This window comes from Charadrius vociferus, unplaced genomic scaffold (assembly GCF_000708025.1).
Source record: "Charadrius vociferus isolate BGI_N301 unplaced genomic scaffold, ASM70802v2 scaffold611, whole genome shotgun sequence".
Taxonomy (NCBI): Eukaryota; Metazoa; Chordata; class Aves; order Charadriiformes; family Charadriidae; genus Charadrius; species Charadrius vociferus.
Genome location: NW_009646844.1, coordinates 636,162 through 647,859, shown reverse-complemented (window position 1 = coordinate 647,859; position 11,698 = coordinate 636,162). Strand labels below are relative to the sequence as shown.

Here is an 11,698-nt window from a genome sequence, read left to right as displayed (position 1 = left end):
AAGAGCTTCGCAAATCTCAAGGACCTTTGGAAGTTGCTGAAGGTAAAAAGCATACTGTGCTCTCTTTTGGTAACGGCTCATTTCGTATGTTCTTTTCTCCGGACGTTCTGATCTGTTCTTGATTATATATGAGCCTTTGCTGATGTGATGTAAATGTTTCTGATTCTTCTATGAAGCTGTTGCTGATATGGACAGCGTGCTTAGGGGGAAGAAAAAAAAAAAGAAGAATAGGACACCTGTATGCTGTGCACATCTAGTCTTTGAGCTTCTAGGTGTCACCGTAAGTTACAGCAGGCTGATTAATTTACCTTAGGTAATTTCTGTCTGCGAGAGTCCAAAAATTAAGGAAAACTTCTGCTGTGACCTTTGTGCCATCTTTCCTGTCCTATTTTTGTACTGCATTCCGCAGTGAGGATCAGAAACAGCTCTCAGTCTAACATAAGAGGTGTAAGAACAGTGATAGCTCATAAATTATCCTGCTTTATGCATATTTGATGAACAGTATAATCCAAACAATTACCTTACTGTGAACACAAAGAAAGATGTGATACAATCTTTTAGAACTGACATGCTTTTTGGAAGAGCAGTTGCTGCTTTTCTCCCAGGCACTACAACTACATTATAGAAATACAAATTACAGAAGAGCTCCCTTTGAATGTTTAATGCATCTGTAGCAGTGAATACTTTGGGGTTTGAAATGATGTCTTCCTTTCTCAACAAATTAAACCGGTTTGTAGGGGTTGAAGGTGGCTGGAGGGCAGATGGAGAGAAGTTACAGTATATCTTCCAAGTGCCTTATTTGGCTTAGTACCTCGACACACAAGGAACTAAATGATTTAAATAGTCTAGTTTTTAAAATTTCCTAAACGAATAGCCTAGTGCTATAATCTCAAATGACAGGGAAGATTTTGTACGAGATACGTGGCTTCGTTTTCGCATTGGATCAAAAATATCTGTCATAACATGAAAGTAAACCGTTTTCCTCTGTCAGCATCGCTACCTAACTGAAAAATAGACTCCTTTTATGCTATTAAGACAGTCCCGTGAAAGAAGGTAATCTTAGTTTAATAGATAGGAAAATGTACGCTCTCGAGCACTGTGTTGTGTTGCTGCGTTTGAAATTGCCCCTTCTGGTTTTGAGGCAAGTGATAATAAATGGTTGTTAATCACTAGCCAACGCTTGAGCTCCAGCCTAATGGGCTTGAATTCAAGTGCTGCTCACAGGATACCTCTGTTGTTTAAAGTCGATATTCTCCCTACGGTTAAAGGCCTGACCTTTCTCTTCTGGTTGAAATTTAAGTGGCACAGCGAAGTATTAGACGGAATTCCTCTGTGCCTGCAATAGAATTCCTCTGTGATGGTGGACAAGTGGGTAAACCCAAGTTTTTCATCCCTGGGCATTAATTGCGCAGCTAATTTCAGAGTGTTTAACCTGAGGTTCCCGAGACCCAGATTTTCAGAAGTGCTAATGGTCTCAATTGCAACAAAAGCAAACTGATGCCATGCTGTGGACTCTGCAGGGCCTGGAGAAATATTATGCTTTCTGCAGAATTAATCTGAGGTTCCTAATTGGGCATAACTGGTGGAGACATTCAACAAACAACTTTTGTTTTCATGTTGTTGTCTGAAATCACTCAGCTGTGAAGCGGGTCTAAATATTACTCCCTAACACTCTGGAGCTGTGGTGCTGATGCAGGATATTTCCTGCGTCCTGTGCAAAGCATTCAGATAAGGCTGTGACAGCACTGCAGAAATGTCTGTTGGGGGATTAATGATACTGTTTTCAGTGCGAGGTTTTGATACTTTGCATAAAACAAATCCAGAGGCCATGCTGAATGAGAAAGCTATAAACTATCATTGAAGTTAACCAAATGAGCCCCGGGTTCTTTGGTCTCCAGAGAAATAACAATTGATCACAAAAGTAATGACAAGACAGTCAGATCACGATTACGAGTGAGCCATTGTGGCATATTTTAATCCCTGATGTATTTCTTTGGAGAGGTAATGTAATTAAGGAAGTACTTTGGATTGAGAGGTCACTGCAGGGCGGTTTCTATCCAAAACTAAATGTTATATTTTCGTTTGTGTTAGCTGCACTCACTCAGTCTAGCGGCCTAGCAGCAAAGTTTGTCATCCACTGTCACATCCCACAGTGGGGCTCAGACAAGTGTGAAGAGCAGCTTGAAGAGACTATAAAGAACTGCTTAACAGCCGCAGAAGACAAGAAGTTGAAGTCCGTGGCTTTCCCCCCGTTTCCCAGTGGCAGGTAGGATGCTTTCTGCATAGGAGGATTCTGTGTCGAGTAGCAATGGTATAATTATCTGTCAGAGAGCTGCTGCTGTGATGGAGAGGTACCCGCTGGTCGGTGGCACGAAGGGGGCTGACCCTGCCTCCGGAGAGGTGCCGTCTGACACCGTGGCTCTCCAGATTAGAGGACCTTGAAGTGCACTGGTTGCGTGGAACGACCAGAAAGCCTTTGTACAGTGAAATTAGCTAACCCACGGGAGAGCTGCGTGGACTCGCTGTGTTTTCTATTGCTAGGCAGTGATTTTCATTCTTCTACCACGGGCCTGCGCCACCTCAGTTTTTAGGTCCCTTCATTTTGCTGTGGTGAATCTTATTAAAACCACATTCGTACTAATAAGATGATACCAGCATAATACTGAAGGCAAGTAACAGTGATGCAACCTGAGCCAGGTAAATGTGGAGTGTTCGCTTAAGTCATCCCGAGAATATATATTCAACAGAACAGTCATACAAAATGTTTTCTTTCGAAAGAAAATCAATGTTTCTCAAATATAGCTCTGCTTTAAAAAGAGAACTATGAAACCAACTGTGAAACTACACATTTCTTTCTCGATAGCTAGCAAATAAAATGTGCTTGACTAAGAAGTTCGAAGTATTTCTCTTTTTCTTTTTCTTTTTTTTTTTTTTCCTTTTAAACCAACAGTTCATTAATCTTTCTTGGTCTGTGATCACAAGAAACCTTACACAAGCCCTGCTAAATGAAGTTGTTCTTTCGTGTTGGAGTTTGCACGCTTATGTTTAATTTGAAACGTAATTACTGATTTTTTTCAGTAATGCCCAAAGAGTAGAGTTGTGTTGGCCCGGTAGTGAATAAAATGGAAATAAAAGTGCATTTTGATCAGTGAATTCACCACACATCACTGAATGCACAGGAGGTAAAAATGCCATTTTTACACAGATGCTTTTCGAGACAAAATAATATTTTTATGGATCGGGACAAAGGAATAAATCGAGGAGCACTACAATATTTAATGATTTTTCTTCCTTTATACACAGATCTTTTCATTTATAATGTTCAGTCAAAGCAAAATGTGATAAATTGTTTTACCACTCTTGAATAATATAGCTCAGCTTTCAAAAATGAACTGTAGCCTTTAATGTCAATAGAAATACGCTCGATAGACTTCATGTTGCCTACAAATGTTATCTGATAATAATCCAGTCTAAGAGCATTAGTCATAGTGCAGATCCTTCTGCCGCTTAGTTCCATTTCACTCTCTGTTGCTCTTACAATTACTCCTGCTAACAGAAAATAGAGTCTTACCAGGTGCTGCTGGTTTACACGTTATTTATCAAAGGACCTCAAAGTTGTCTGAAAAAAGGCAGGTTTTTTTCAAATAAGACTTAATGGCTTTGCTGTCATTTTTATTCCACCTACGTGTCTGCACAAGAAATGCTGGTTTTGTTGGGTAGATCAGGAATTATGCTGTATTGGTTCTGTGAATTTTCATCTTTCCTGTCTCCCATCTTAGGGGCTGTTTACCGTAACGAATATAATGTAGCAATATATGGGATTTCTCAGTTGTGCTAGGGCTTTTCACCTCTATGGTCGTGTCATAAAAAAAGTAGAGAAATGCGGTTTAGATGAAATTACTCGTGCTGGGAAGCAGATATAAATTAATTGAAAAACATTTTCAGAAAGTCCTTATTGATAGCTTGTTGCCAGAAAGGCGTGGTAGCTGGGTTGCTGCAGATGCTGTCCGGGAACTAAAAGTAGAAAAATCTGTTTGCTAGTAATCATTTGGATTACAGTGAATATGGATACAGCAGTTGTTGATGACTAGTTTCCAAGCTCTTTTTTGGATGTTTTTTAATATAAGTATGATAAGTAGTCTGAAATCACTAACATGAAATTACTTAAGAAGCGAGTGGTACTAAACTTAGAAAGGGAAATAAAAATAAATGCATATCACCATGCTATCGGGGGGGGGCGGGGAGAAAAAAAAACAAACCCAACACTGCAAAGGCAGCTGTGGATGTTATGAAAAGAAATAGTGTAATTTTTCAAATGTAAGGATTGTTAAGCACTGGGATGGCTTGTCTGTGTATTCTGAGGTAGCCCCCTCATTGAAGATCTTTAAGTATAGCGTAGACAAACCTTTTTTCAGAAGCAGAAAAGTTATGTGTAATTCTGCCTCAGAGGAAGGCCATGGGCTCGATTGTGCTGGCCCACAAGTAGTTGATGGGTTATTTTTTTTTAATTTTTTTTTTTTTCAGTTTTCAACTAAAAAATAACCGTCCCTTGAACTGTTTAGCCTGCCCAGCATGGCACGGAAAAGTTTAATTCTAAGGGAGAGCATTAAAAAAACCCACCTCTGTGTGGTTATAAAAAGTAGAAGCAAATGAAAACGGTAACTACGCCAGCAAGGAAACTAATAGAGCAGCAGGTGAATATTGCTATCAAAACCTTGGGGTTGGCTTCCAGGATTTACACATTGCGAAACTGCAACTGGCATTACCTTAACAGCAGCCTGTAGTCGGTACAGCTATGGCTTGTTCCTTTCGGCATCGCCTGTGCGTAACGCTTGTGCAGGTGGCTGACACTCACTTGTTCTGTTTTCTTCCCCTGCCACACAGAAACTGCTTCCCAAAACAGACGGCGGCCCAGGTGACTCTAAGAGCTATTTCCACCCATTTTGACGGCACCAGCTCTTCCTCCTTGAAGAACATTTACTTTCTGCTCTTCGACAGTGAAAGTATTGGCATCTACGTGCAAGAAATGGCCAAGCTAGACACTAAGTAGCAACGGCAGCCAAATGAAACTTTATTTTTCAACAAACCTGAGTAGCATTAAAAGCATTAGAGGTGGGTTTTATTTTTTCAATGTGACGAGGAGGGGGAGTGGTAGTAGTGTGATGTGTTGTGACTTGATGAAGAGCTGTGACTAGAGGTGAGAGGGGGTTTAGTCCGATTTCTTCATGCTATCAGCATCCTCTAGCCATTTATATCACCTTAAGCAATTGAGTTACCATCTCTTTTCAGAAGTTTGTTTAGTGTCCCTTGTTACTTTAGTTTAGAAGTTTTTAAAGAGTAACCTCATTTTAGATTTGTAGTGATGAATTTTTCACACACACGCGCACACACACACACTTTAAAGAAAGCTCTTAAAAATGTTCTGCTCCCTTTTCCCCTTCCTTGAGGACAGGTGGCAAACTTCTGCCTCCAGCCCACAGAGAGGAGGAAAGGATTTTAGAAGTGATGCATGAGGAGCTTCTGTTTTGCTTTTAACTCACAATAATCTCTGTAATTACGGAAAATATTTCATGGTGATTTTGTTTGTTTTATAAGAAAAAAAGGAAAAGATGTGTCGAGTGTGGTTATTGTTCTAAACTGTACATTTGCTCTGGGAAAAAAAAAAAGGAGGGGGGTGGGGGGAAGCAGCAGCATCTGTGCTTGCTGTATCACACTTAGCACTACAGCCAGAAGAGCTGGTTAGTTGTGTGCTATAAGTGACATCGTAAAAGCTGCATTATATTCCGTTGAGTTCCAGGATTACCACGGCCTCTTCAAGGCTTTAGGGAGGCTTTCCCCAGGCAGCGCTGCGAGCCGTTCTTCCTGCATGCTGCACAGCAGATTCCAGACCTGCAAGAGGCAGGTACTTTTTAGAAGGAGCAAGGGTAGAGAAAGCCAGGGAAAAACCACATAACAAACAAACCCCAGAGACTCTGAAAAACACGGTGTTTATTGTTACAAATCAAGGTAAACCCAGTTTCTTGCTCAGAGCTATCTCAACTGGGAAGTAAAAGAAACATTCCTTCCCTGGTTTCTATCATGAGAACTTCTGTGCACTTTGTTTGGAAAGGGCCTCCTTCCCCCTTGGAGCAAGGCAGGGCACCCCTTTAAGGCAGCACGCTGACAGGTGGCTTTAGGAGGTGCTGCAGGAGACAGTACCAGTCTGTCCGAGCAATAAAAGTGCACCCTTACCCTCTTCCAGTTGCTGTATTCCTTGCTGGTGTGTTACTCATCCCCCCCCCTTAAGAGGGCATTGTCTGTCCCATTGTCTTCCAGCTCTTGGAGACAAACAGGTCCCTGCTCTTGGCAATGGTCACCAAGAGACGTCCCACATAGTAACCGTTCACCTGGCCTACGCCATCGTTCCTGCCCATTGAAAGAAGGAATGTTAGTGACCCTGGAAAGAAGATGTAGAGGTTTAAGTTAAGCAGGTTCAAAGCTAAGTGTCAAACCCTACTGCCTGTAGGTGTTGCACCTCCTCCAAACCCTCCCTTCTCACCCTCTCAACCCTCCCTCCCATCATCCCCGCACATACCGCTAAGCACAGCACCCATGTGCTGCAAGACAAGGAAAGAAGGGGGCCCAAGGAGAACTACTCATAACTCTCCTTTCTACCATCTGCTCTACCGCTTTCATTAATGGGATTGCTGAAGGATTGGGATGTCTGTGTGTGTGCTGTAGAGCGATTCTCTCCTCCTAAGAGGGAGTCCAAGAGGTAGACAACAAAATTTAAGTAGGAAGAAATGTAAATAGACTGGGCAGCCTTTAAAAACCAAACTGTCCAGATATCCTCTGGCCACATGGACTAGCTTTCAACATAGTTATGGTAAGTATTTACATCAGTTGCTTATAAATGAGACCCATCACGTAGCCACATTTTTGAGACTAGATTTTTCAGCTTGTGTTTGTTGTATAGTTTAAGGGGAGAAAGGAGGAGAAAATCAAGTCGTCTCCTTGTTCCTAGGATTCAGTTGGACAGCAAGCAATTTAAAGAAAAGGAAACAAGTGTGATGAATAGCAGACAGCCACCAGTAGATATATCAGGAAGACCTAAGTGAAAAAAGGATGCGTTGCATCTGTAGACTGATACTGGTAATTAACTTCTACGGTGTCTCTGGCAAGAACTAAGATGAAGCCTGAACCATAAGCATATACAGTCAACCCCAACAATGTGTTGCTTCTCCTCTAATCGGTGTCCCATGCAAGTTCTGAGGCGTATGTGTTAAAACAGCGGTTCCCTACAGAAAAGCAGCCCAACAGCTAAGGCCACATGCTAGGAGATTACCTTACCTGGTTCGTAGGTTTTAAGAGGCTTATTTGTCAGGCTGTTGATGATATTTGTCACCACGATGTTGGCATGGAGCCCAGCGTGGTAGGCCATCTTTGGTTCCTTCAGATCTGCACAGTCCCCGATGGCATAGATGTTCTCGTAGCCTTCCAGCTGGAGGTGCTTGTTAACTTTCAAAGCACCGTTACTTGCCATTTTGTCCCCTGTTTTGCCAAACAGTAAGTTTTCAGAAGGAGCTTTGCGTTGGTGCTTGTGGCCTGAGACCCCAAAATGCTGATGATGTTACCAAACATGTCATTGACACAAAGTGAGGAGTTGGGTTTTCAACCCTCTTTTCTACATGTCAGGGGAGAGACACTTTTTGCCTTGCTGTAGTTAATTATTGCAGTCTCATGCAATGAAGCATCTTTTCATATTTCAGTAGAAACATCAAGAGCTAGTGTACACAGGCTGAGAAGGAGACTGTATAGTGGTCGTACTGCTCCATAGTTGTAGTGTCATAACTGAAACTGGGCTGTAAAAGGACTCAGACGCGAGATGTATCATCAAATAACTAATGGGCTGAATGCCCTGTGACACTGATAGTTCAGCAAGAACGCTGCACGTGCTGAGCCTATTTTTGCTCAGAACTCAGCAAGCTTATCTCTAGGATGAAATCCTGGCCTTGACAGCAGGAGTCACCATCAACTTCTAGGTGTCATCTGCCTCATGCTGAACTAGGACACTAAGGTTCCTTAGAGGTATTAGCAGAAGAAGCCGGAGCAGACTGTTGGCCAATTGATCTATGGTCTGTAAGTTTCCGAAGGTCACATTTCGTGGCTAAGTATTTAATGTGATGTTAGAGCATTTGCCGTATCATGGAATAACCTCTACAGGTTGTATAAGGTTGATTCCTAACCTCACAGTACTGAAGTGTAAGACATTGAAGAACTGTGTTGCTTCTCCCCACCCAGTGTTTCTTTCACTTACCAAATGCAGCGGCGTATGCTGAAGAGTTAATCTTTATCCCCGTGCACAGGACCACCATGTCAGCAACCACCTCGGTGCCCTTTTCTGTCCTTACTACCATGTCCTTCTGGAACCGGTTTGGCGTGAGGCTTTCCTCATTGCTGACCCTTTCACCTGTTGTGACAGAGAGCCCTGGGTCACAAACCTTTATTAGGCTGCCGTTTCCAGCTAGCCCAGATGTATCTAGAGAAACAGGAATTCAAGGGAGCCATGCTTGTCAAAAAAGTCAGAGAGGGGACATCAGAAGGAGATGCTTTTGCTAGAGCTTTAGAGTCTAGATCGTCAGAGGCATTGTTAAGTACGTACCTAATAAGAGGCGCACTCCTTTTCTGAGGAGAATCTCTTTCACCTCCTGACGGACGCTATCTAGCAGCTCCACGTCAGCTAGTGCAATTTTTGAGTGAATGAGGGTGACCTGTTGGGGACAAAACAGCAAACGGGGACACAGGAATGGGACAGAACTTGCCGCATGCCGGGTGGGAGCAGCTATATCTAGTTTCCTTCCGCCCCGCTTAATGCCCAAGGAGAGTGAGCCAGTGAAAGTCATCTAGTGCCAATAATCGCTGGTGATGGGCTATAGGGTGCTCTCAGAAGAGGAGGCAGTCGGGGCAAAGGCTGCCGTTGGATGGAATTTCCCGATTTGCGGTGATCTCGGATACCTCCAGCAGGACCATCACAGAACAGCCTCAGAAGCGAGGATGAAGTTAATCGTAACTAAGATGCTCCTACCTCTTTGGCTGGGTACTCTGTTTTGATCTCTGCAGCCATCTCGACTCCAGCGGCACCACCTCCCACTACCAGGACGTGCTCAGATTTCTCAATCTTGAAGGAAAGGAGAAACTCACGTTACAAGAGAACTGTTATGTGCAGGCAGTCAGCTACCTTCAGCCACTCCATGAAGAGACCTTTCTGAGATACGCCACTGGCCCAACAACAATAAACCACCTAGCTTGTCGAGAGGAAACGAAAAATGAGAACCCCGTCCACTCTTCCTGTGTACACTGTAACACTGTTCACCATTTCAGGTTTCCCCTCGTGCGGACAGCCGGTCTTCCCCTGGGGGACGCAGAACGTGACAAGCTAGACAAGCTAGCATGTGCTCCTTGTCCTGGCCTGTCCCTGCATCGTGGTCCCTTGTTCTTAGAGACAGATGGCTCCAGATACCCATAGTGGTGTCTGGGACAGGGAAGCTGAAGAAAGGCAGGCAATGCTACCTAGGAAATAAGTTGATTCCTCACCTCTTTAACCATGTCTTCGTAGGTCTGGATGGCGCTTTCCATGTCACTGACTTTGTTGAACTTCCCAGGGAATGGCCCATCGCTGCCTGTCGCAAGAATGAGATGGGAGTAGTGAAGCTCCTGGGAGGGCAGAAGGTGGAATAGGATGTTAGACATCTTAAAAACAGAGCCCAGAACACAGTTGTTGCCTCCTAGGTGCTCTTCACTCATTCCCTCTCCTCCAGCCCCTGCTGGTAACTAGGAAAGTACTCGCCACTGCCAGAAAGTGACTATCGGATGAGACCTGGTCCAGGTGACACCACCTAACTGCCTTTCTCAGCACCGTTCTTTAGATGAGCTGAGTGCTTTGAAGAAGCACTTGAAGAAGCTTACAGGAAATAACCTGCTATTTGTGCCAGACTCCGAAGCAACCATCACATCTGGCTGCAGAGACTCGCTCTCCTTCACCATCTTCTGAACAGAGATGAGATGCTCTGGCTGAAAAGAGTTACCAGAGCTGCTGCCCTTGTTTCTTCCTGCAGTTAGGTAAGGGTCTGAGCTCCAGGGTTAACGGCTGAGCTCTAAATCCAGCTCTAAGAATAAAAGCTCGTCTGAGCACTAGGTGGGGTGCAGTATTTACTGCACACCCACATCTCAACAGAGCTCGAGGCCGCTTAGCTTGGCTAGAAGGGATGGTGCCATTCAGTGCATGCATGGAAAGACGGTCTCTGCTGCCAAGCTCTTCAGGATGATTAAATGCTCCAGTCTTTCCCCCACATTACCTCTTGGGTTTAGAGGAGATGGTTGAGGGGCTGCTTCTCTCTGGGGCAGCCCTCTGTAGAAGTAGGTCATTAGTTTTACTCCTCTCTACCTCCTAGTTACAGTATTGAGCATGAGCATTTGTGTGTCTGCCCAACGGGTGGCAGAAACCTAGCGGAAAGCAATCAGTGCCTTCCCAGAGGGTTCAGGTTGTGGCTTGCTTGGGGTCAGGCGTTTCAGCCAAGCTGAGGGTTACATCAGAACAGGAACCTTGTTGTGCATGTGAACTCTGAGCCCGGGGGTATTGCACGGGTCAGGGTTCATGTGCTCAGCTGACCTGCACTGGAGGAGATACGGGGGTGTTTGCCACAACCGAACAGCATTCCCAGCTCTCCTCCAACTTGAGGGCAAAGGTCCAGTTTGTTTTTTCCAGAGCGTGAGTCTGTCCTGCACACCCCCTCCTCTGGCAGATGGGGGTTATACTCCTCTTCCTGCACAGATGCGCATTTTCTGTAGGTGCCTTGTGGTCCTGCTCACCTCGCTCTTCCCCCCCCCGCTCCGAGAAGACTCCAAGCACAGACAACAGTCTGAAACCTAATTTCCAAGTCACTTCTCCAACCAGGCATCACCCGTCCAAGCCAGCATAGCCTGGATTTGGAGTACTGCATTCTCTCAGCCAAGACATGGCTGAAGGAGAGCGTCCCAACGCACCCTGCTGAAGGCTGACTCTCCGCCTTAGCAGCTGATCCCATAAGGCAGCAAAGTGACTCATTTGCAAGTTATTGCGTCACCCACCTCGCCATCACTGAGCAAGACTTGCTGCCTCCCGGGGTCTATCCCAACAACCTTGCCTTGTCGGAAGCTGTCCCCAAAGGTGACAGAGTAGGAGATGAAAGTCTTCTTGGCAAATCCTGTAGGAAAAGGAGACAACAGGGAAGAGATCTCCCTCTGGAGGCTAACAAACCCCTCTTCCCTTCTCCCCTCGTGCCATCCCTGCTCAAGACAAAAGCAGCTGGGACCACAGGCTGGGCTTCCGCTGTGCGTTATCTCTACCCAGCAATGAACTTCAGGACCTTTGCCTCGGATGTGGTGACGAGATCAGCTCCTCAGAGGCCAGGTGACAACCTCGGCTAGATTGCTTTGTCTCTGCTTCTCATACAGAATCTCCTGTACTGGTTTGCCAGCAAGTTCTCCGCTGTGATCCAGGGCGTTTCAGGTGGGATGTCGGAGGCTTTTTGTCACGTTATCTGCCTCTCAGACCAAGCTTTTCACATCCTTTTGATGCTTGTTCCCAGCCTCAAACACGAGATTTTCCCCCTAAATCCCCAGCGACTGGAGTAATGGGGTTAGCCCGGTCTCCCACGTGAGATCCCAGACGAACCTGAAC

At 44.9% G+C, this 11,698-nt stretch overlaps 2 protein-coding genes across 3 annotated transcripts in view; one reads left to right on the top strand and one right to left on the bottom strand.

Moving 5' to 3' along the window:
* LOC104294220 (core histone macro-H2A.2) overlaps window positions 1-5,603 on the top strand; it is a 19,476-nt gene extending 13,873 nt beyond the window's left edge. For both annotated transcript variants that reach the window (XM_009893808.1, XM_009893815.1), the window contains exons 6-8: window positions 4-42; window positions 2,092-2,266; window positions 4,885-5,603. In XM_009893808.1, coding sequence (XP_009892110.1) covers window positions 4-42; window positions 2,092-2,266; window positions 4,885-5,050 — 380 coding nt within the window. In that variant the 3' untranslated portion in view covers window positions 5,051-5,603. The remainder of the gene's footprint in view (window positions 1-3; window positions 43-2,091; window positions 2,267-4,884) is intronic.
* Window positions 5,604-5,971: 368 nt separating this feature from the next.
* AIFM2 (apoptosis-inducing factor, mitochondrion-associated, 2) overlaps window positions 5,972-11,698 on the bottom strand; it is a 10,235-nt gene continuing 4,508 nt past the window's right edge. The window contains exons 3-9 of the mRNA XM_009894010.1: window positions 11,107-11,304; window positions 9,574-9,693; window positions 9,065-9,157; window positions 8,642-8,750; window positions 8,297-8,449; window positions 7,330-7,530; window positions 5,972-6,436 (exon numbers count right to left, since the gene is read on the bottom strand). Coding sequence (XP_009892312.1) covers window positions 6,282-6,436; window positions 7,330-7,530; window positions 8,297-8,449; window positions 8,642-8,750; window positions 9,065-9,157; window positions 9,574-9,693; window positions 11,107-11,304 — 1,029 coding nt within the window. The 3' untranslated portion in view covers window positions 5,972-6,281. The remainder of the gene's footprint in view (window positions 6,437-7,329; window positions 7,531-8,296; window positions 8,450-8,641; window positions 8,751-9,064; window positions 9,158-9,573; window positions 9,694-11,106; window positions 11,305-11,698) is intronic.